Source organism: Girardinichthys multiradiatus, chromosome 7 (genome assembly GCF_021462225.1).
Source record: "Girardinichthys multiradiatus isolate DD_20200921_A chromosome 7, DD_fGirMul_XY1, whole genome shotgun sequence".
Taxonomy (NCBI): domain Eukaryota; kingdom Metazoa; phylum Chordata; class Actinopteri; order Cyprinodontiformes; family Goodeidae; genus Girardinichthys; species Girardinichthys multiradiatus.
The window spans coordinates 12,814,004-12,839,211 of NC_061800.1; the positions used below are offsets into that span (position 1 = coordinate 12,814,004).

The 25,208-nt window shown below is 39.3% G+C and overlaps 3 protein-coding genes across 7 annotated transcripts in view; all 3 read left to right on the forward strand.

Moving 5' to 3' along the window:
* cryl1 (crystallin, lambda 1) overlaps positions 1-9,444 on the forward strand; it is a 45,692-nt gene extending 36,248 nt beyond the window's left edge. Inside the window, exons 8-9 of the mRNA XM_047370077.1 lie at positions 2,979-3,085; positions 8,953-9,444. Coding sequence (XP_047226033.1) covers positions 2,979-3,085; positions 8,953-9,057 — 212 coding nt within the window. The 3' untranslated portion in view covers positions 9,058-9,444. The remainder of the gene's footprint in view (positions 1-2,978; positions 3,086-8,952) is intronic.
* A 1,402-nt stretch (positions 9,445-10,846) lies between these two features.
* gjb8 (gap junction protein beta 8) lies at positions 10,847-16,289 on the forward strand. The gene is made up of 2 exons (XM_047370078.1): positions 10,847-11,033; positions 11,781-16,289. The coding sequence occupies exon 2, from the start codon at positions 11,807-11,809 to the stop codon at positions 12,584-12,586; it is 780 nt and encodes a 259-aa protein (XP_047226034.1). The 5' UTR covers positions 10,847-11,033; positions 11,781-11,806; the 3' UTR covers positions 12,587-16,289.
* A 530-nt stretch (positions 16,290-16,819) lies between these two features.
* On the forward strand, positions 16,820-24,595 carry LOC124871077 (gap junction alpha-3 protein-like). 5 transcript variants are annotated; one of them, XM_047370070.1, is made up of 3 exons: positions 16,820-17,677; positions 17,821-17,882; positions 18,906-24,595. In XM_047370070.1, the coding sequence occupies exon 3, from the start codon at positions 18,941-18,943 to the stop codon at positions 20,348-20,350; it is 1,410 nt and encodes a 469-aa protein (XP_047226026.1). In that variant the 5' UTR covers positions 16,820-17,677; positions 17,821-17,882; positions 18,906-18,940; the 3' UTR covers positions 20,351-24,595. The 5 variants fall into 5 exon arrangements, with proteins under 5 accessions (XP_047226026.1, XP_047226027.1, XP_047226028.1 ...); XM_047370071.1 differs by having other exon boundaries at positions 16,820-17,395; XM_047370072.1 differs by having other exon boundaries at positions 16,820-17,322.
* The last annotated feature ends 613 nt before the right edge of the window (positions 24,596-25,208 follow it).

Sequence of the window (25,208 nt, forward strand, 5' to 3'; positions counted from 1 at the left end):
TCAGCTTTACTTATCCATAAATCCTGATGAGCCCAACCAGTTAGATAGACTACAAGCATGTCTTGAAGATATAAAAACTTGGATGACATTAAATTTTTTGCTTCTAAATTCAGACAAGACAGAAGTTGTCGTCTTTGGACCGGAGTCTTTAAAAAAGAAACTGCTTAGTCAATCACTTGACCTGGATGGCATTAAATTGACCTCCGATAATAAAGTAAAAAACCTTGGTGTTATTTGTGACCAGGACATGTCATTTAAATCCCATATTAAACAGGTTTCTAGGATTTCCTTCCTTCACCTCCGGAACATTGCCAAAATTAGAAATATCCTATCCAGGAGTGATGCTGAAAAACTAGTCCATGCATTTGTTACTTCAAGGCTGGACTATTGTAATTCGTTACTATCAGGATGTCCACAAAATGCAGTTAAAAGCCTTCAGCTGATTCAAAATGCTGCAGCAAGAGTTCTGATGAAAATTAAAAAGAGAGATCATATTTCTCCTATTTTAGCTTCCCTTCATTGGCTCCCTGTTAAATCCAGAATAGAATTTAAAATTCTCCTCCTCACATATAAAGCCCTTAATGATCTACCTCCATCATACATCAGAGATCTGATTGGTCCATATGTTCCTAACAGAGCACTTCGTTCTCAGACTGCAGGTTTACTGGTGGTTCCTAGAGTCTCTAGAAGTAGAATGGGACGCAGATCTTTTAGTTATCGGGTTCCTCTCCTGTGGAACCAGCTCCTGGTTTTAGTCTGTGAGGCGGACAACCTGTCTACTTTTAAGGCTAGGCTTAAAACTTTCCTTTTTGATAAAGCTTATAGTTAGAGTGGCTTAGTTTATCAGGGAGGGAGCCTTCCTCCCTCCCTTTTGGATGGAGTAAGGGGGAGTCAGGTTTAGCCTAAACCGGCTCAGTTATGGTTGAGGTGCAAACACACCCCCCATTTCGGCTACCTATGTGACCCCTTCTCTTTTCCGATGGTTGTAATCAGTCTGACAGAGAGAGGTATCCCAATCCTTGTGGTTTTTAGTATAACAATGACCATCAGTGGGACCCTTTGTGGGGTGCCTTGAGACGACATTGTTGTAAATAAGCGTCGTTTAACTAAATAATCTGAACTGAAACTATCTGTGTAGTTATGCTGCTATAGGTTTTGGCTGCTGGGGGACATAACGACCACTTTCACCCTCTTCGCTACATTCTCACACTACTCTCCAATTTTGCATTATTTGCTGTTATTTCAGCTTTTAACTTTGTTCTCTCTTTTCTCTTCCTAGAAGCTACACCTGGCCTGGCTCTGTGTCTACCTGTGACACCTTTCTGGAGAGGGGAATCATCTGAGCTTTTGCTGGCAACAACTTAATGCTCAACCTCTACCGATGATCCACATAGCCCTGTCTTTCAGTGTTAACCCTTTCTCTCTCCTAGACATGGCGATTGACTGAGCTTTTACTGTAACTAATTATATGTGCTCTCTTTCAGACTCTAACCTTGAAACCTGGCTCAGAGTTTATATGTTCTTTCTTTCTAGGTGAAACGACTAAAGGAGCTACATCCATTAACATTTACTTTTCCTTCCCATAGAAAGTACTCCTGGATCAGTGCTTCTGTGTTCTTTTTGTGTCTCTGCTCTGTTCTCTCAAACCCCCAGTCGGTCGTGGCAGATGGCCGCTCATACTGAGCCTGGTTCTGCTGGAGGTTTCTTCCTGTTAAAAGGGAGTTTTTCCTCTCCACTGTCGCTACATGCATGCTCAGTATGAGGGATTGCTGCAAAGTCAACGCCAGTGACTGTCCACTGTCTCTACATGCTCATCCAGGAGGAGTGAATGCTGCAAGTCACTGACTGGATGCAATCTGCTGGGTTTCCTTAGATAGAAAAACTTTTTATCCAATTTGAATAAAACGTTAACTCTGACTGCACTGTTCAACTGTTAGGATTAATTGGAATGTATGTACCTGACTGTTGTGAAGTGCCTTGAGACAACATGTGTTGTGAATTGGCGCTATATAAATAAAACTGAATTGAATTGAATTGAATTGAAACGTTTGCCCAATCTTTTCCACAAAATAGCTAAAGCTTAGTCAGATTGAGTGGAGAGCATCTTTTAACATCAGTTTTCAAGTCTTGCCTCAGACTCTCAATTAGATTTAGGTTTTGACTTTTTGCTTTCTCCCAGCCTGTCAGTTTACTTAGACATAGTCTCGGTAGCTTTGCCTTTGTGACATTCTCCATTCTCAGATGAAGGATTGAACAGATCAGATTCAAAGCTTGTGATATTGGTTTATAACCTAAACCTGCTTTATTCCTTTCCACTATGTTTCTTGGCCTTCATGATTCTGTCTCTTCTCTAAGGTTCCTCTGAGGCCTTCACAGAACAGCTGCGTTTAAACTGAGAGTTGTATTACACATCTCGGGATCAAGTACTGGGCTGTACGTTAAGTAGGGGACTTAAGGCAACTGTTTCTCCCTAATGTTTTTAGGAGTATCAGGGTAAAGGGGGCAGAATACAAATGTATGCCACACATTTTAGATTTTAATTTATACAAAAATGAAAAAAGTCACGCATCATTTTTTCTCCATTTCACAGTAATGCTCTACTTTGTGTTGGTCAATCACATAAAACGCTATTAGAATACATGTTTGTTGTTTTTCAGTGGCAAAATATATTTTAAAAAGAATCAAGGGGTATGAATACTTTAGCAAGGCACCTTATATGGACCAGATAGAAGCATGGTCCTTTTTTCGATTATGCTTACACTTCCTTGTACTTTCAATCAGTAAATTAGTTGAAACCTATTTGTGTTGTAAAGTGGCAAAGTCAGCATTTTTATGCTTGTCACTGCTAACCTGCTGCAAGCTTCTGACACTCTCCTTCCCTGAGCACCATGTCTGTGTTAAGTCTATTAATATGATGCATGTGAAAGTCCTCTGCCCCTTGATCACCTCCTCATTCCCAACACTGCCCCCTCTTACAGGTTTGGAAGACTATATGAGACGATACGGGGAGGGTATAACCAGGGTCCTGAATTCCTTTGGGCCTGTACCTGACTTCTTCGGGGAGCCAGCCAAGGGTGTCATTAAGGTAAACTTGAGTAAGCCTTCACAGATGCCAGCTGTATGGAAAGTTAAGACACATTAGCTCATTTACAGAAACCTGTGAGTTTACAAATGTACCAGTATTTACTTATTGATGTTAAAATTATTTATGAAATTTGTGGTTATTCCCTCCCTGTTAAAGCTGGTCGATGGTGTTTTTAGCTCTGCCTAACTGAAAGTCAGTAGTTCCTGCTTGCATAATGCTCTGTAGACATTTCCCAGTCACACATTTTTTCAGGCTGTTTAAAGGTTAGTCAAAGAATGTCCATCTATTGAAGACAACTGGACTGGAGCAGTAAATCATTTAAATTTCACTTGTTCAGCAGGAAAAAAAGCAGTTGGTGTTGTTTGGTAATGATTGTGACAAACTACCTTTTCTGTATGACAACGTTCTCTGTAAGTTTCAATTCAATTCAGTTTATTTATATAGCACCAATTCACAACACATGTCGTCTCAAGGCACTTCACAACAGTCAGGTACATACATTCCAATTAATCCTAACCACTGAACAGTGCAGTCAGATTCAGTTATTTATTCAAATTGGATAAAAAGTTTTTCTATCTAAGGAAACCCAGCAGATTGCATCCAGTCAGTGACTTGTAGCAGTCACCCCTAATGGATGAGCATGTAGAGACAGTGGACAGTGACTGGCGTTGACTTTGCAGCAATCCCTCATACTGAGCATGCATGTAGCGACAGTGGAGAGGAAAAACTCCCTTTTAACAGGAAGAAACCTCCAGCAGAACCAGGCTCAGTGTGAGCGGCCATCTGCCACGACTGACTGGGGGTTTGAGAGAACAGAGCAGAGACACAAAAAGAACACAGAAGCACTGATCCAGGAGTCCTTTCTATGGGAAGGACAAGTAAATGTTAATGGATGTAGCTCCTTTAGTTGTTTCACCTAGAAAGAAAGAACATATCAACTCTGAGCCAGTTTTCAAGGTTAGAGTCTGAAAGAGAGCACATATAATTAGTTACAGTAAAAGCTCAGTCAATTTCCATGTCTAGGAGAGAGAAAGGGTTAAACACTGAAAGACAGGGCCATGTGGATCATTGGTAGAGGGTGAACATTAAGTTGTTGCCAACAGAAGCTTGGATGATTCCCCTCTCCAGAAAGGTGTCACAGGTAGACACAGTCAGGCCAGGTGTAGCTTCTAGAAAGAGAAAAAAGAGAGAACATAAATTTAAGACTGAAATAACAGCAAATAATACAAAATTAGAGAGTCGTGTGAGAATATAGCAAAGAGAGTGAAAGTGGCCATTATGTCCTCCACCAGGCTAAGCCTATAGCAGCATAACTACAGAGATAGCTCACGATAACCTAAGCCACTTTAACTATAAGCTTTATCAAAAAAGAAAGTTTTAAGCCTAGCCTTAAAAGTAGACAGGGTGTCTGCCTCATGGACTAAAACCAGGAGCTGGTTCCACAGGAGAGGAGCCTGATAACTAAAGGATCTGCCTCCCATTCTACTTCTAGAAACTCTAGGAACCACCAGTAAACCTGCAGTCTGAGAACGAAGTGCTCTGTTAGGAACATATGGAACAATCAGATCTCTGATGTATGATGGAGGTAGATCATTAAGGGCTTTATATGTGAGGAGGAGAATTTTAAATTATATTCTGGATTTAACAGGGAGCCAATGAAGGGAAGCTAAAGTAGGAGAAATATGGTCTCTCTTTTTAATTTTCATCAGAACTCTTGCTGCAGCATTTTGAATCAGCTGAAGGCTTTTAACTGCATTTTGTGGACATCCTGATAGTAAAGAATTACAATAGTCCAGCCTTTTGAAGTAACAAATGCATGGACTAGTTTTTCAGCGTCACTCCTGGATAGGATATTTCTAATTTTGGCAATGTTCCGGAGATGAAAAAAGTAAATCCTAGAAACCTGTTTAATATGGGATTTAAATGTCCTGGTCAAAAATAACACCAAGGTTTTTTACTTTATTATCGGAGGTCAATTTAATGCCATCCAGGTTAAGTGATTGACTAAGCAGTTTCTTTTTTAAAGACTCCGGTCCAAAGACGACAACTTCTGTCTTGTCTGAATTTAGAAGCAAAAAATTTAACGTCATCCAAGTTTTTATATCTTCAAGACATGCTTGTAGTCTATCTAACTGGTTGGGCTCATCAGGATTTATGGATAAGTAAAGCTGAGTATCGTCAGCGTAACAGTGAAAATTTATCCCATGCTGCCTGATAATTTGACCTGTTGGAAGCATATATATAGTAAAGAGAATTGGCCCAAGTACTGAACCCTGTGGTACTCCACAATTAACCCTGGAGTTTAAAGATGATTTATTATTTACATGAACAAACTGGAATCTGTCAGACAAATAAGATTTAAACCAGCCTAGCGCTGTTCCTCTGATCCATACAGCATATTCCAGCCTTTCTAAGAGAATATTATGATCAACTGTATCAAATGTAGCACTGAGATCTAACAGAACCAGTACAGACACAAGTCCATTATCTGAGGCCATAAGAATATCATTAGTGACTTTCAGCAGAGCTGTTTCAGTGCTATGATGAGCTCTGAAACCTGACTGAAACTCTTCAAACAGGTCATTGCTGTGTAAATGCTCACACATTTGATTAGCAACTATTTTCTCAAGAATTTCAGATAAGAATGGAAGATTGAATATAGGTCTGTAATGTTTCAAGTCATCTCGATCAAGCGAAGGTTTCTTAAGTAAAGGTTTAATTACAGCTAACTTAAAAGCTTGTGGTACATATCCATTTACTAAGGATAGATTAATCATATCTAAAATGGGGCTGGTAATCAGAGGGAACACTTTCTTAAATAATTTGCTTGGGATTGGGTCTAACATACAGGTTGAAGGTTTAGATGAAGCTAATATTTCTGATAACTTCCAATGTTGTCTCACTTGCTGAGGATGAAGTAGTCATCTTGATGAGCTTCAAGACGTAGTCACCTGAAATGGTTTTCTAACAGTCTTGAAGGAGTTCCCAGAGATGCTTAGCACTTGTTGGCCCTTTTGCCTTCACTCTGCGGTCCAGCTCACCCCAAACCATCTCGATTGGGTTCAGGTCCGGTGACTGTGGAGGCCAGGTCATCTGGCGCAGCACCCCATCACTCTCCTTCTTGGTCAAATAGCCCTTACACAGCCTGGAGGTGTGTTTGGGGTCATTGTCCTGTTGAAAAATAAATGATGGTCCAACTAAACGCAAACCGGATGGAATAGCATGCCGCTGCAGGATGCTGTGGTAGCCATGCTGGTTCAGTATGCCTTCAATTTTGAATAAATCCTCAAAAGTGTCACCAGCAAAGCACCCCCACACCATCACACCTCCTCCTCCGTGCTTCACGGTTGGAACCAGGCATGTAGGGTCCATCCGTTCACCTCTTCTGCGCCGCACAAAGACACGGTGGTTGAAACCAAAGATCTCAAACTTGGACTCATCAGACCAAAGCACAGATTTCCACTGGTCTAATGTCCATTCCTTGTGTTCTTTAGCCCAAACAAGTCTCTTCTGCTTGTTGCCTGTCCTCAGCAGTGGTTTCCTAGCAGCTATTTTACCATGAAGGCTTGATTCACACAGTCTCCTCTTAACAGTTGTTCTAGAGATGTGTCTGCTGCTAGAACTCTGTGTGGCATTGACCTGTTCTCTAATCTGAGCTGCTGTTAACCTGCGATTTCTGAGGATGGTGACTCGGATGAACTCATCGTCCGCAGCAGAGGTGACTCTTGGTCTTCCTTTCCTGGGGCGGTCCTCATGTGAGCCAGTTTCTTTGTAGCGCTTGATGGTTTTGGTTCTGGTTCAGTGTATAATTCTACATGTGTTCATTCATAGTTTTGATGCCTTCAGTGTGAAGCTACAATATTCATAGTCATGAAAATAAAGAAAACTCTTTGAATGAGAAGGTGTGTCCAAACTTTTGGTCTGTACTGTATGTCAAAGATTTTCTTTTTAATAGAATCAATTTTATTTAAGAAGAATCCCATAACGTTATGACTGCTAAGAGCTAAGGGAATGGATGGCTCAACAGAGCTATGACTCTGTGTAAGTTTAACAACTGTACTAAAGAGAAATCTAGGATTATTCTTGTTCTCTTCTATTAATGATGAGAAATAAGCTGTTCTGGCTTGGTGATGTGTCTTTTTATACAACAATAGGCCATTTTTCCAGATTAAGTAGGAATCCTCTAGGTGTGTAGAGCGCCATTTTCTCTCCAATTTTCTAACATTGTGCTTTAAAGTACACAGCTCTGAATTAAACCAAGGAGCTAGCCTCCTATGAATAATTACCTTCTTTTTTCTTGTCTAATGCATCACGCAATGATGAAGTAACACTATCAACAAGAGAATCCATTTGTGAAGGGGAAGAAACAAAATTATTGCCCTCCACTGTGTTTTTCTGTTATAATGAGGAAATTAAAAGTGGAACAGATTCTTTAAAGGTTGTTACAGCATCGCCTGATAAAGATCTACTATAATGAAATTTTCTTTCAGGTGTGGAGAACTCGGTTAAATTAAACTCAAAGGTTATTAAGAAATGGTTACTAAGATTTCCAAAAGGCTGCCAATCCATTATGTTACATTGCAGACTCTTAAGAGATTAAAACAACAAAACAAATTAGCTTTGTTGTGCAGTTTACAGCCTTCCTATTATCTGCTGAAAATCTCACACTCTCTTTAATGAGCTGATGTGCTTCAATAGAAAATAAAGTTTCCTTTTAGATTTTTTAGCATCTTTCTAGGGATGGGCGATATGGACTTAAGATTTTTACAGGATATCTTGTGGTGTACATTGTGATAAGAAGAAAAGTAATAATAAAAGTATTTAAAATGTACTATTTTTGACAATACACCTAACGCCTCATACAGTCAGAGCTTTACAATCATAACTATTGTTCTAAAATTAAAACATACACATTATTAAAATGGTTATTTCAATACAGAAGTTACATTCGATATTGCAATTCTGCTTCTAAACAGCACTAAGTAGTTGCATTCAGTCATATTCTAACATACTTTGACATTTACTGACGCTCTCATGGAACCAGTATTGAAACAAATACACAATAATTTTTTTTTACCTGCATAACAATAAACAAATAATAATTGCCCATCCCTACTTTTTACAGCATTTAGCTTCGTCTGACTTCATTTTTAAGTAGCTCACTGATACCGAGAATAGAATAACTTTGAGTCTTCTTCCCACAGTAACAACTTCTACCCTGAAGAATATCGTTATAAATGCGATCTGTTGGTAGTAAATGAGTAGAATGGTAAATTTACTGCTTGGATTAAGATATTTCTGACTTTTTAACCATCCTGTCCAATTCCTCTGTTCATATCTAGTTTAAATGATAAACAAATAGCTCACAGCTAGGCTTCATATATTGAGGTCAGCTGTTACCAAGAGCCAACACGCTAGTGGATTTAAGATCATTTATGGAAGTTTAAACCAAATCTCCTTTCCCTGTTTCTCTGCTGGCTTTCCAGTGGTTAGTTTGTTGATGTACTTTATACTGTTAAATAATTGTTTTATTTAGGAATTAATTAAGTGCCTTTCAGTTTCATCAACTGTAATATTTATTCTAGACAGGAGAAAAATGTGACTGGTTTATTTTTGCCACACAGCTTTATTGCATGCCACCAATGACGTCTTTATAGGTTAAGCTTCAAAAGTGGATGACCAAGACGTACATTATCCTTCTACTGTAACCGCTCCTACAGGAGGCCCACCAGTTAACTGCAGAGCCCCTTAGATTTTACTTTAATATTGTTCAACCAGTGTATAAGGAACTCCAACATGGCCATCTCACTCTACATTAAATCCTTCACTTCTTTGCTCTCAGTCGTTTCCTCTACTACTGTCTTTAGGAGATGTGTGAGCTTATTCCAAGTGACCACCAGCATCTGTCAGCCAGGAAGGAGAGGAGGGACCTGCTCCTCATGCATCTGGCTAAACTAAAGAATGATCGCTGAGCTCAACGTGCCAAGGCCAGAAATAAAACAAACAAAGACTGATTGCTGTACTTTATTTCATTGTCAGTCACATGACAGATAGGATGAAATTTCTGAGCATTTCTGTAAACTTTTTTTAAAAATGGGACTAAAACAATAAGACATTTGAACACTGTAAATAATTTCTTGAGGTTAATCATGGACATAATTGTTCAGCATTCACTATTCCATAAAATAAGAAGCTGTGGTCCTTTTGTTGCGTTTGTTTTTCTTAAATCTGCATTATATGTATTTGTTAACTTGTGGAGCAAACAAATCTCGCTTCATACGACACGTCTTATTTCATGTGAAGAAATATCAAAAGAAAAATTGTGAACGTTTTCATTAATAAATTGATGAAATTATTAATGTTGGTCTGTTATTGTGCATTTTTTAATTAAAAAACATTTTACTGTGAAGATAAATAATACTAATAAATAATATTGTAAAGATACATTTGACAACCTCAAGATGCCCTGAAAGACACCCTCAAGACAGAGCTGCATGAAATAGCAGGAATTAATGACTGAAACGTATTACAAGTTTTGAGTGCATTTCTTCTTTTGACATTTTTTCTCTGCGTCCATGAAGGATTTAGTTTCAAGGAAATTTCTGACCAGCATGAAAATCATGGGATTCCACTGTCTACTTGCAGAAAGCCCAGTGTTTAACACCACTGTTAGAGATACTACATAAACCCAAACGCCACATATTTAATCATACATTAAGTCTGATTTAATTTCATACAGTGAGAAACGATTATGTCTTTTTACATAGTGTACGGAAACATCTCGTTTCAGCTGCATGTGTGTTTCAAGTGAGGAGTTGTCAGATCAATATAGCAGTTTTTCTTGATCCTAAGTAGAGCGGACACCCCATATAGAGAGGCCTAGATGCAGCCTGAGTCCTTTGTTGCATTTGTTGTATTTTATTTAAATAATACAAGACATTCCTACTTTATGCTTTACATTTTAATTAGTCATTTTTGTAAATGATGAAAATACATTGATTTTACAGCTTCTTGGAGTACGTATAACTTCTCTTAAAAATCTTCATGTAAAAATAAATTAAATTTGTAATCAAATTGTAAATAATAAGATTGTTTAGACTAAAATAGGGTTCATGTAATTAATATAGTTATTAGATATAGTAATGATAATATTGCTGTTGTATAAACATCATCAACACTTGATAAAAAAAATAACCAACAGCTCTTCACACATAATAAATTTTAATCTTATTCAAACCTTTGGAATTACTTCAAGTTCTGGGCTTGTTTAGCTTCAAGTTTATATCATAGCTTTACTGAATGTTGTATATTTTCTTTATATTTAAGGTAAAAAGTTTGGGTCTGTAGACGACAGAAAGAAAACATATTTCAAATTTGTTAAATTTTTTTCTAACTTTAGAGATTAGGTTAGATTAAAAACATCTAACTGATCGATATACTCGTATATTTTCATGGAAATGTTAAATTGTTTAAAGGTGTAATGTGCCATTTTTTTTTTTATCCCAAACATGAACGTTTGGGAAATCTATTTCCATTAGCATAGGCAAAAATATGGACTTTTAAATATTTGTCTAAGTGTCTAAAAGAGACAGAGGTCCCTAAATTAGGCAACAGTCTACAGATAGTTAAATCAAAGTTAGGCAACTGACATCCAGTTGGTCCAGTTATCAGTCATCCATGGAACCTCAGATATTTCCCCACAGCAGTGCTGGCCCCACCCTAAGCCTTAGCCTGCCCCCTCCCCACCTGTCTGTCAGGGATGTTGGAAACCTCCGCAGGCTCAGGTGCTCCTCACACAGCGCTGCGCCAAGACGCGACGGAGCTCGTCCGCAAAAACTCTGGTTCTGCTGCGCCGCGCAGGAAATTAGAACCAGCTACTTCTCCTCCTTGATGGGAAACAGTTCATCGTAATTTAAAGGCCTACAGCACCAACATAACTCAGAGAAAAGTAAGTGTCGGGAGCGCAGGTTTAATCTTCACCTTTCATTCAGGTTTTCTTTTTTCATGTTTAATGCTGTTGGACTTCTCCTCAGCATTTTATTAACTGACAAAATATTTGGCGGGAATCTGTTCTAAAATACAAAAAAGTTAAACTTTGCAATGCAAGGGTGAATCTAATTTATTTTTGCGTAGGACGTTTTAGTAAAATATCGGTCTCATTCTAACCATATTTTTTGCCTGTAATGTTACTTAAAAGGGTTGTAGTAAGATGTTATGGTTTAGATCGTAGTTCTTAAAGACATCGAAACATTTTTAAAGTAAAATATTCTTTTAAAACAAAATAAATAACTGATTAAACAAAGTGATGAAACAATGTGAGCCAAAGCTATTTAGTGTCTTTTGTGGTTAGATAGCAGTATTGTTGTTACATGTTTGTACTGGCATGCTCAGTTAGTGAGGTGGCTTAACGCCTCTGTCATATAGAAACAACATTACTTATCTAAGGTTGTTGTAGTTTGACTCTGAAGTGCAAAAATGCACCATAACTCCTCCATGTCCAGAGATTTGTTTGAGGCCATCTTGTTTTTCACATGATGATGACGAACATGGTGAACCAGTCTTTTTTGCCTGGTTGTCAGAGACACTTTAGGACACATTAAGTTTCCTGTGGACAGAGTGAGGTCAGCACAGCAGCAGGTTTCACTCTGAACTTTCTCTAATTTACTCTGCTGATATCTTCTTTTAACTCCTACAGGAGCTTCCAGAGTCCTGGTCACCACAATGAGTTGGGCGGCACTCTACGCCCAGCTGGGTGGTGTCAACAGACACTCCACCAGTCTCGGAAAGATCTGGCTCTCTGTCCTCTTCATCTTCCGCATCACTATCCTGGTCCTGGCCGCAGAAAGCGTTTGGGGAGACGAGCAGTCAGACTTTACGTGCAACACGCAGCAGCCTGGTTGCAAGAACGTCTGCTACGACCACTTCTTTCCTGTGTCACACATCCGCATGTGGTGCCTGCAGCTCATCTTTGTCTCCACACCAGCTCTGCTTGTAGCCATGCACGTCGCGTACAGAAAGCGCGGGGATAAGAGGACCATGCTGGCCTCCAACGGCACTGAAAACACTGACATAGAGACCCTGAAGAAAAGACGTCTGCACATTACAGGCCCTCTTTGGTGGACCTACACTTGCAGCCTGGTCTTTCGGCTTATCTTTGAGGGTGGTTTCATGTATGCGCTGTACTTCGTCTACAATGGCTTCCAGATGCCCCGGCTTGTGAAGTGTGAGCAATGGCCTTGCCCCAATAAGGTGGACTGCTTCATCTCCAGGCCAACGGAGAAAACTGTCTTTACCATCTTCATGGTTGCCTCTTCGGCCATCTGTATGGTGCTGAACCTGGCCGAGCTGTTGTACCTCATCACCAAGGCGCTCATGAGGTGCTCAAACTGGTCAAACAACCGGAAACGCCCCTACACTGAGAGCGTGACAAGGGACAACAAGAAGAACGAGATGCTGTTGTCGTCCTCCACGGATTCAACCAGCAACAAGACCATGTGCTGAAGAGCAAAGAGAGGGATAAACTGTAGATCCATCTGTGAGCCCCCATTAGAGCTGTCTCGTGGGATGTAGAGTCTGTATTACTGTGGAAAGGTATCAGTTCAGCTTGTTAACCTGCACAGAATGACCCGAGGGAAGTTGGCTTGGATGGTATTTTCTCACACATGGCCTTAAATTTTTCACTAATGCACTGTAGTGTTGTTCACAGCTGAGTAATATGTAGTTGAGTCCTACCCAGTTATTATTTTTGTCCATCAACAGAGAGGAAGTCACCTGCTCACTAACATTTAGAGCAGTTTAACCAAAAATACATTAATTTACAAGTAAAAAAAAATCGCTTTAAAGCTAGAACCTTGAAGGACTATCTGCTGTAATCTTAGAGGCATGTTTGAGATGAAATGTGCAATAATCTCTGCAAAATCCTTGCTTTGTTACAATAATATAGATAGAGAATATTTTTTTCCAAGAATCCCAAACAGTAGAAGAACCAGCATTACTTTGCTCATAATTTGTAAAATAACAATACTAAGTGACACCTTAATTTTTTAACACTGGAGATTTGTGTTTGATGCTTGAAGTCTTCCGCTGTAACAAAAATGTGAAATAGCTTTTGTTCCTGAGGTGAATGAGCCTACACTGACATCTAGTGGTGAATAAGGAGAAAGCGAGTATGAATGCAGGGGATGTGGTTTACAGGAACTGACATATTTTCATGGTAATTGAGCAAAGGCAGATAGCTTGAAGATTTTGCTATATTGACTCAATTGAATTTTTTTATTTTTTTTGTGTGTGTAAAGAGTTTACTATGACACATGCATTCATTTCACTTCTTTAAGTAAATACAATTAATCAATGAATTGATTTTTTTGTTTTTTTGTTGACCAAATACCATTCAACAAAAAGACATGGTATCGCTCTTCACCACAATTTTATAGATAAAACACAAAAAGATAAAAAGTGCAATAATATAAAAAGAATAACCCTAAGAGCAGCTCAGCATTTCAGCAGCTTGAGGAAACAAGCTGTCTACCAATCTGGTGGTTCTGCTCTTGAAGTTAAATGGTTTATAGGGAGGGTGAGAAGAGTTTCTGAAACAGATTCTGGACAGAGTAGGGAGTGACCTCTGCTACACAATAGATCTGTTAAATTGCAGTTAAATCAACCAAATTCTTTTTATGGCTTTTGGTTTGCGTTTTATTTATTTATTTTTTTGTACCCTGTCTTACAAACTATTCATACCACTTGACGTTTTCCCATTTAATCATGTTACAACTACAAACGTCAATGTATTTTAGATCAGCTTTAGACCACTATCCAAGAAGTGGATAATTGTGTAAGGGATGTGGTGGTACATGTTTTTTAAACATTTTATGAATACATGCAGCTTTACTGAAACAATACTGTCTAGAACCACCTTTTCCTGCAGTTACAGCTGCAAGCATTTTCTGGTATGTCTCTTCAAGCTTTTTGCAGCTCGAGACTAAAATGGTTGCCCATTCATCTTTCTAAAATAGATCAAGCTCAGTCAGATTGGATGGAGAGCATTTGTGAACATCAGTTTTCAAGTCTTACCGCAAATTCCCATTTGGCTTTTGGTATGGACTTTGACTGGGCCATTCTAACACATGAATATGCTTTGACCTAAATCCTTCCATGTAGCTCTGGTTGCATGTTTTATTCTCCTGAAGTGTGAATCTCCCGCAGTCTCAAATATTTGGAGGGCTCTAACTGTTTTTCTTCCATAGATTTTCCCTGTGTTAAACACCACCCATCGTCCCTAGCCCAGACTTCTTATCCCCACAGCATAATATGTCCACCACCATGTTACACTATGGAAATGTTGTATTCAGGGTAATGGACAGTTTTTGTGCAGTAAGCCAAAACGTTTAATTATGGTCTCAGCTGACCAGAGCACCTTCTTAAACATTCTCAGATGATGTATTGAGTAGTGCTCTGTTAGATGTTAATAGCTTGAGACAATGTTTTATAATCTCACTTTTTCTCCCTGACCTGCCTGCTGTAACCCTTGGTCTTCATGATGCTGATTGTTCACTAAAGTTCTCTAACAAACCTTTGAGGCTGGATTTATACTGATAATGAATCACACCCAGGAGCACTCTGTTTACAAATTAGGCCCCTGAAAAGTATTTGCTACTGTACTAGATTTGATTTAGGGATATCAGATTAAGGTGTAGAATGCATATACACACCACACTTTTCAGATTTTTATTTATTTGAAATAAAATGAAAACTATGTACACTTTCATTATACCTCACAGCTATGTATCTAAAACATAGAATCCCTATAAGATACACAGAAGTTTGTGATTTTAACGTGACAAATTGTGAAAAAACAAGGGGTATAAATACTTTCACAAAATTAAAAACTGTGCAAATCTTGCACACATGCATGGTGTTTGAAAAATATATACAGCTAAGCCCAAAATCTCTGGCAGATTTAGGTTCAAAGTAAGCTGCTCATTTCACCAACATGTTCTACTGACTAAAAGTAATTTTAAGGTTTTGGAGCGACACAACCAGAGTGTCCAGTTTTGGAGGGAGCTAAAGATTAGGGAATGGCAGGGAGGCCTTCCAACCTCTAGGACTTGGAGCTCATCACCAAAGATCAACTGACAAGTGAATTATTGAGAAGATAATTGAGAAGTGTGGAAAAATATTTTGACATGCAAATTTGTAATAAAATATGAATAAAAACAGATTACGTATTTTTTCAAAACCGATCCTCCTTTTAAATTGTTCTATTATCTTTTAAAAGATGCCTGTCTCATTTCCTGTCAGAAATAAAGTTTTTAGTTGAATGGAAATCATTTGAAACCTAAGTCTGCCAGGAGTATTAATCATGTTAGGCTTAACTGTAACTTTCCAGACATTATAACAAAAGTAAACCAAATCAAATGAGTATCTGCATGTTCTTCTGTACAGATATGCATTTTTAGCTTCAGTTTTGTATTCATGGTATGGAGGTCTTTATAGTGTGTACTGACCCCAGCGGGTTGTGTCAGCTTTCAGCATGTGCCTTATTTTAGCCAGCGCTCTAATCACAGCTCAGCCTCATAATAACACAAAGTGAATCAAGTCTTTGTCGTTTGTCCATCCAGGAATAGATGTCAAGGATTAATCACATCTGCTTTATGAAAAAGGCCCCTGTCTGGTAATTCTGTCATTGCGCAATAACTGCTAAGGGGCTGAGTGAGATAAACTGGCGTACCAATTAGATGTGTAACTTCTAACGTTATAAAAAATAAAGTAAAACGTTCAGTCTGTTTCTGTTATGTAACAGCTCCAGCTGATGCAGTTGTTTGGAGTTTCTCAGCGTGAGAACGCGATAGGAAAACGTCAGCACCACGGTGTTGCACTCTGGAGAATTTAGTGTCATTTAAGAATAATGTTTTGTATATTTGGTCTAAAATGATCTTTGACCTCCTGATGTGAAATAGACATGTTTTAGGGAACTATCTTGATCATTGCAGACTTTATAACTAACTTAGTTCCACAACAATGTATTACTCTGATTCTAACAGCCATGCAATACTAATGGGCAGTTTTTCACAGTGAGAAATGAACAAATGAAATAATTTTGGTTGTTATTTGAATCTGAGATGTCTTGTGTTACACTGTGTTGCACTTTTGATCCTCTAACTTGTTATTCTCTCAGAGAAATTTTACATAAATTTGTGAAAACACATCTGTTTGGCTCTTTATTATTGTTCCTATTGTTCTTATTATTCATATTACTGTTTGTTTATTTATTTATTTGTTGCAGTGGAGGATATTCTATATCATTTCAAGGTATTAAGTTGTCTGAAAAAAGGGGAGTTGGGATCAAGCTTTGGTTTAAGGTCACATCATGGCCTCTATCTGTATGGTTCATTACTTATTTATTGCGGTGGAGAATTTGCTGTTATATTATACCAGGTATTCTAAGATTTGTGGTTTAGACGAGCCTATGGTTTAGACTACATCATGATGTTTTTCTGTATGGTTTATATTTAATTCATATTTTAATTGCAGTAGAGAAGATCATTTATTTAATTGCAAGATTTTTATCTTTCTGTAATTCATATTTAGGGGTCAAGCTTTGGTTTAAGCTACATCATGAGGTTCATCTCTATGATTTATTATTATTTGTTTATTTATTAAATGATATTAAATTCACTTCTTTAAGACTTAGAGTAAAACCAAAGCAGACATTTTAAATTGGTTTCATTTGGAAATACTTGGACTAAATTTAGACACTGGCACATTTTTGCCCACTTTGCGCACAGTTTTGGACCGGCAGTTTTTGGGTGGGGGGTAGGTTGACACGGGGCGTGGTGTGACTCCGGACAGGCAGATGACTCCGTGGATTCACTCATGCATAGTCACACAATGTGACAGCCCAGACATGGGTGGAAACGGGTTCCAGCTCCGTTTAACCGAGCAACGTCCCCGACTCCAAAAACTGACAACAGAGGGCAACTTTTTCTTATTACTTTAATCATTACCTTTTGCAAGCAGCTATTTACTGCCCAGGCACCTGGTGGAGTTCGTTCGTGTGTGTTTGTGAGGAAACACTTAAAAAAAAAAAAAAAAAAAAAAAAGAGTTGATGAAACTATTTGAGAAGTCTCCGGTTCAAGCTCTCAGCAGGAGGTCTTGACGCTTTTCAGCGCGCTACAACGATGGACCCGCTGACGGCTGATGGATTTGATCTTCTTCTGTAACTTTGACATCTTCAAAGGTATGAAGGACAAACGCTGAAGACCCTGAAACTTTCCGCGCTCGTCGGGGGCAGTTAATGCAGAAATCTGAAGGTAATTGAGACCAGCTTCAGTTTTACTGAACAGCAGAGGGACAAAAGCCTGACAAAGCTTAAAGGGAGTCTGAGCACTCTGGCACTTTCTGCATTGTGAGTCTGGCACGTATGGGTTTGTATTTGAACCTGACTCTGTTCAGCTGGTAGACCTAAATGCCACCAATACTACTAAAATGCGATAGGTCCATGCCGAGTTTAAGATTTGCCACTGAAAAGTTGCCACAACGTGAAAAGGAAAACTTCTGTGGAAATCCTTAATTCCTTGCAAAGTTTACAGCAGGTAAAATGCAAAATATCTTTAGTAATCCTCCTATTCCTGTTTCTTAGTGTTATTTTGCTTTAAGTATCTAACTGGAATGTGACTTGAGCTTTTATATGCCAATACGCAAAAGCTGATGCTCAACAAATACTTTTCTCTTCTAGGTGTCAAAACGTTTGTGAACCTTAGTCGATGGATTTATCATCTTTAATTCAAGAGTTTTTCAGTAAGTTCTCTCTCAGAATTTTAGTTATGATGCAAATTTCCTCAATGTGTTACACGTTTATTTCAAATTGCTGGCAAAATATCTGTCTAAATATACATAGTTTTAAAAGCCAGTGGAAACAGTTGATTTAACCTTTCAGCCAATAACATCCATTGATGGATCTAGTCTTAGGCTATTAAAAATAAACTGTTCAAGAATGACTCTTGATGCTGGCCTCTTTAATCTTGGGTTGTGAAAATCATTGGTTTTCCAGCTTCAGAAGAATTTTTGAGTACATCAGTTCAGGCCCTTTGAAATTGTAGTTGGAAATAATTTAAAATTAGCTATTTATCAAGGAAAAATAAATCCCAGAGTACTTCTGGTAACCAAATACTATTTAAAACATGTTCAGATTTTAAAAACCGTTTTTAACATTTTATACTGTATATTTTAATCTCATACTCTAAATTATTATATATTTTTATACTAGAAATACCGTAACAGATGTTTTTTTCTACATGGTCCATGCAGCTTTTTTGTGTTACAGCAGACAGAGACTGGGATGAGGGAGGGAGGGCTGTGCAAATGTGTGTATATCAGTATTTGTGTGTGTGTGTGTGTGTGTGTGTGGCATCCCAGAGCCCCATCTTTGCTAAATGCTGTTTTCGAACATAATAATGTTGATCTCAGCACATGCCTGCTGGGCAGCGGAGCGAGCAGGTGAGAGACAGAAACAGGGCCTGACACAGAGACAGAGAGAAAAGCCAATGAACTGGGATTCAATCACACAGGTGGCCTGTACAGTATACCAGCATCTGTATTGAAAGGCTGCAGTTCAGTTCAGCTTTCTATTCAGATCCTCTTCTGATAGGTATTCAATGGTATAGAAGGATTTATGCCAACATCTGTTGTATGTGTTTATATACAGTGTCTCAGCTCAGGGTAAGAGCCTCCACCCTTTGCAACTTTTTCAAGATTCTTTAACATTTTTTTTACTTGACATGATCTCTTTGTTTGTCCTCTTTCTCGTTTTTTCCACCCCAGCCTGTACTTTCTCCGTAGGCTAGAAACGTGGAAGCATGGGCGACTGGAGTTTTCTGGGGCGGCTGCTGGAGAATGCTCAGGAGCACTCAACAGTCATTGGCAAAGTCTGGCTGACCGTCCTCTTCATCTTCAGGATCCTGGTGCTGGGCGCCGCAGCCGAGGAGGTCTGGGGCGACGAGCAGTCTGATTTCACCTGCAACACCCAACAGCCCGGCTGCGAGAACGTCTGCTACGACGAGGCCTTCCCCATCTCGCACATCCGCTTCTGGGTGCTGCAGATCATCTTCGTGTCCACGCCGACCCTCATCTACCTGGGCCACGTGCTGCACATCGTCCGCATGGAGGAGAAGCGGAAGGAGAAGGAGGAGGAGATGCGCAAAGCGAACAGGATCCAGCAGGAGAAGGAACTCCTTTATAGAAATGGTGGTGATGCTGGAGGTGGGGGGAAGAAAGAGAAGCCACCAATCAGAGACGAGCATGGCAAAATCCGTATCAGAGGGGCACTGCTGCGCACTTATGTGTTCAACATTATTTTCAAGACCCTGTTTGAAGTGGGTTTCATTTTGGGTCAGTATTTCCTGTATGGCTTCCAGCTGAGGCCCCTGTACAAATGTGCACGTTGGCCGTGCCCCAACACTGTTGACTGCTTCATATCAAGGCCCACTGAAAAGACCATTTTTATTATATTTATGCTTGTGGTGGCTTGCGTGTCTCTTTTGCTGAATTTGTTAGAGATCTATCACCTTGGATGGAAGAAACTCAAACAGGGCATGACAAATGAGTTTGCCCCTGATAGCCAGTTGATGCAGCGCGCTAATGCTAAAGAGCCTCAGTGTTTGGCCTCAGCCTCCAGAACTGCCCCATCCAGCCTCAGCTACCCTTCCAACTACATAGACGTTACGGCGGGCAGCGGGGCGTTTCTGCCGCCTATAAGACCAGCAGCCATGGCTTCAGCAGCGGAGTTTAAGTTGGGTGACCAGCGGGAGGAGTCCCTTCAGCAGTCTTCTTCCCCTTCTCAGTACTATATCAGCAACAACAACAACCACAGGCTGGCCACACAGCAGAACTGGGCCAACCTGGCAACCGAGCAGCAGACTCGGGAGATGGGTTCCCCTTCACCATCCTCATCTTCTTCTGCCAACAATGAGAATGAACAGCAGCAGATGCCGGCTGGTGCTGCTCTGCTTCTTCCCAGCAACACCAACAGCAACGGCAACACCACCAACAATGCCAACATGGGCAGCACCAGCAGCAGCATCCCGGGTACTGCCTCAAATGCAGATAGTGGAGGAGGAGGCAAAAACACGCAGGAGGATGGCCATCTCACCACCACAACGGTGGAGATGCACGAGCCCCCGCTTATGGCCAGCACAGACCCTCGACGGCTCAGCCGAGCGAGCAAAAGCAGCAACGTCAGGGCCAGGCCTAGCGACCTGGCTGTTTAAAACCTCTTTAGCCTTAAATGTCCCCAGCCCCTCCAACACCACCTCCTGCTTCCCCATACCACTCCCTCAAACACTGTGATTGTCAGAGTTAAATAAGAAAGGAAAACAATATATATTTGCTTTAAGCATAAAAAAAAATCTAAGAAAATTGAAAATCCAAAAAAGACAAACTATAAAGGGGCAAGAAAGCAAACATTGTGAACTGTAGGTGCTTATATGGAATAATTTGCCCAGCAAGAAGTATCCGACTTCAGCCGTTGCTCTCAGGCCCCACCACTCCAAGTCCTTTTCTGGTCTTCAAATATTTGATCTCATGTCCTAACCCTTAACTTAATCAAATGTTGACACCTAACCCTAACCTTAAACACAAACTATACTTTTATTATTTATTAAATTATATTATGCTTATTGTCCTTGGACAGGTTTTCATTTGCTCATGTGGCAACCAGATAGCACGCCATGTGGGAATCAGAAGGGCTTTTGGACTGTGGGGACTCAGAGTGGTGCTGAGAGTCTCTGGTCATATATTATTGCCCCCGCTGCATCCTTTTCAGTGCAATCGGTGAGTTGTAGCACTGCTTGTTAGTTTTTTTTTTAGGTCTATGCACAGAAAGCATCATCACTCAGTTATACAAAGAGCAGAAGGCAAAATTTAATGTCATTAGAGGCAAATTCCACCAACCTGTTTGATTTGGTGAGAAGACTTCATGGTCCTTCTAATTGTTGAGCCTAAATGACATATTATTTCTAATGTGAAAGATTTGTCAAGACTAGGCATGGACCTGTATAGGATTGTTATGAAATGATGAATACCACTGTTTTTTAAAGTTGGTTGTTAGTTTGGCTATCTGCTAAGGAGGCAAGTCTTCAGTCAAGAGCTTTATAGACATGTCGCTCGTCGCTTGTAGACTGTAGTTTTAGAACAGCTTTACCTTAATAGAAGGGACAAGTGGTGCTGCTTTGGTTTCCACACCATGGCCGCCTGAGTTTTTTTTAACTGGAAAATGTTTCTCGCTGGCTAAATTCCTGTTGTCTTAAAGCCAGGGAAACATGTTAGTGACCTTCTTTCAGACAGTTGTCCAGGAGTGTGCAGCATTAAGTGGGGGAGAGGCAGAACTGCATTACTCTGTACAGCCAGATAAAGCATTGCTCACTCTGGCACCTTCTCTGGGCTAACATTAAAATCACTTTAAATTGTAGGAATGGTGTGACTGAGAATTTTTATGCGTTTAAAAAATAAAACCTTGGTATACCTTGATACCAGTAACTCATGCCTAATAATGACTGAATATTTATATTTCCTCTGCAGGAAGTACAGACAGTTGGCATTAATTTATTTTCTCAGTGCCATATGTCCTGGTCACCAGTTTTAACTGGTTCCACAGTCCAACAAGCACTGTGTTGCATTTCAGGTCAGCTTAATTTCTTAATGACCAATCTTTCACTATGAGGGTCTTTTACAGCAAAGACCCTCAAATCCATGTCACATTAAATGTTAATAACCGTGGTTCAACTTTTTTAACAACACGTGACAACATATTTCTTTTCAAGTCGGATCATTGCAAGAGGTGTAGTCCTACAACTCACCGATTCACCTTTCATTAGTTTTGCCCTAAATCCACGATTTCTCTTTTTTTTTGTTCTGTAAAACCAATCAGGATGAGAGAAAATTCAAAAATGCAGGTTAAAGTTAAACCCATGATATACAGAATTGACCTTGTCCTCTCTGAGGAAATGGGTACCTGCCTCTGTTTTCAGCCAACATAGGTCAAAGAAATACTGCATAAAGATATTGCCATGCATGCCAAAAGCCTTAAAATAAAATGCAAATGTAAGGGCATACAGCATAATGAATCAACAATGTTCTCCTTGTTTAAAATATAGTATTCCAAAGGTTTTGGTTATAGACTTGTTACAGATATGTAGTTGTGTTGTGGCCCATTTTTCCAACACCCTCACAGCTACCTTTTTAATCACACCTGAACAGCGATAGCAACTTTGGAAGCTCCATTATTTTTTATTGTTATACACTTCATGTGCTTCTTCCTTGGTTTTATTCTGAAAAGTGCTATTTTTTTAAGAAACCGAGTTGAACATTACTCATAAACTGCACTCCTGTAGTAGTCAGTTTTTTGACTGAGAAACATCTCGGATTAAAAAGGAAAAAGAAAAAACAAAGAGAGCTGTTGCGCGTTTTTAAAACGCTGTTGTGCATTAGCCCACTAATCCTTTTAATCTTTTTTGTGGTCATCATGATACTTTGACACCTTTAGAATATCCAAGGCGTTAACTTCTCTCATCAGCCTCCACGGTCCTGTGTAACGTGGTGTGTCATTGTCCTGTTTAGTTGTTCACACTGCAGGCATTTTCAAAATGCCTTTTCACTTCACATCAACCTTAATCTACAGTATTTTACCGTGAACCTGTTACCGGGGCATCAGAGTGAAAACCCAATCTGCACTTGATATGTTAATGAGCATAACAACTCAATGAAGAATTGAAGGGAGAGTTTAGGATGTTTAAAGTGAGGTTCTGTTAAAAGTATATAATAATATCTTACTTGTAATAGATAGGTCTCGAGACATCTTGATTTAGCATAAAACTCCATTCACTGGCCTCAGAGGCTATTCTGATTGTTACACTGGAAATGAAAGTAAGAGGTGGTAAGCCATCAATGATCTTCCAAAGTGAAAACATGTACAGTGAACGAAACATGGAAAGTCTTGCTGGTCAAATTGACTGATATAAAAGTAAAGCAGTGTAAAAAGCCAAAATATTAAAGCGGTTCAAGTCAACACTGTTTCATTGATTTCTACACCGCTTTACTTTTCAGCTGGGTAGTGACACTGTCCGGAAACCCTTGACATCTTCTGTTCTTTGTACGTTTCACACAGAAAGATGATTGGTGCCGCACCGCCTCCTACCTCCATTTCCTGTGTAGGTATTTCAAGATGTTACAATGGTTTAAAGCTTCATAAAACAGTGTTTGCATAAACCACTATGACATTTTTGAGATTGTAGTTGTTTTCAGACAGTAGACATGCACTTTGGTCTCGACCCCTCTCAAACTAAACATTAGCTTCAGCCTCCAGGACCAACTAATGAGGGTTTATGCTAAATAAAGAGGTCAAGTGAGTTATTTACTGCAGCAGATAACCTTTTACCAGAACTTTACTTTAAAAATACCAATCTCCTGCCTTCAATAATATTGTATAGAAAGTATTTTATATATCGTCTGCACAGCAGCTACTGTGCAGATTGGGAGACAGGAGAAGGAATAGGGTAAAGTAGTACAAATTTCAGTTGTCAGCAAAGTAGAGATGCTACAAAATCATGTTACTTTATAGTCTGAGTAAAGTATACCTCATAGGTATAACATTCATGCTGTAATGTGTTACAGTTGTTAGAATGTCATTCACTGCTAACACACAAGGAGGAAACTATGCAAGGACCAAAACACAAAGCTAAGACCAGCCAGTGTCAGTTTATTGTTAAAAAACACCAAAAAGTCTTCTTCTGCTTTTATCGTAATCTATGATTCTTAAAGTTTACATTTTAGCAATCGGTACTTGCAGAGTGAGCAAATAAAAGGGCTCCTCCACAGTGGCAGAACTAATAGTTTTACAGGTGGAGAGAAATAATGTGACACAAGAGACTGCTTAAGCAATGTAGAAAAGTCTTAAAAACACAATTATTCACAGAGGAAGGAATATAAAAATAGAGGAATATTCATCTCACACCCTGATCGTAAAGTGTTTGGACATTAAACAAGGAGAGAAAAACCGCTGGACTATTTTTCAGTTTGTTTAGTTGATGTGTTCCCACAAACTCGTCAGAACTCCGGTTAGACCTCATATCAGACAGCTTTCAGAAATGGGTAGCTGGCCTTTCCCTAAGCCTGCAGCTCTGACAGGATGTTGGGTTCAAAGAGTGTTGTCCCTTTGACTCCACAAAGCTCTCTCCACTCACAGTATGTTTCATGCAGATCATGATGTCTCTGGCTCATCAGGGAGTAGGAACCATCTCACGATGCTCACAACAGCAATCTGTTTTCAATACTGTCTTAAACAAGAGAAGTGCCTTGTGTATGAATGATTCTACTGTAAGAACAAGTTGATGTAAATGTTGATTTACCTCAAGTGTTTACAAATTGTTACTAAATAAATTTTTTGTACCGTACTTGCTGTTTTAGCTCTCACTCTTGCTTTGTGCAATAAATAAAATTATTCATTTGCAGAAACACAACGCTGACTGACTGCAAAGTGACTGAAGCTTGAAATCCAAAAAGTTACCCATATGTCAGTGCAGTATTTGAACTACTTTTACCAAAACAAAGGGCTAAATCAAACAGATCATGTGTAAAATAGTCATGGATTTGAGTTGGATCATCTAAGTGGTTAACATTGCTGCCTCGTAGCAAGAATGTTTGTTGGAACATTCTTCTTTTGTAGTTTGTTGGCTTTCCTGTTCCTCCTGACGTATTCACCGGATGCTCTGGTTTCCTCCTGCAGCATAAAAAACATGCAACTTGAGTTAATGGGAAATACTAAATTGACCAAAGGTGTGAGCATAGTTAACCACAATGATCTGCTCCAGCCTTTCAAAAACAAGCCCCATTTTTCTACCAATTCCTGTTAATGTAGGCTTCATCAGTACAGGTCCTGTTCAAGTTTCAAAACAGTCAGTTTGTATTTTTCCTACATTAAGTTCCTTAGGAAGGACCAGGTGATAATTTTTATTTATTATTTTCTGATATGTGATACTTCATAACTTAAAGATGGTGGACTTTAATTCATCGTTTGTTTAACAATAACTACTCTTAAGTTTGAGGTGCTACAATTTTCTGTCCTTCACAAAA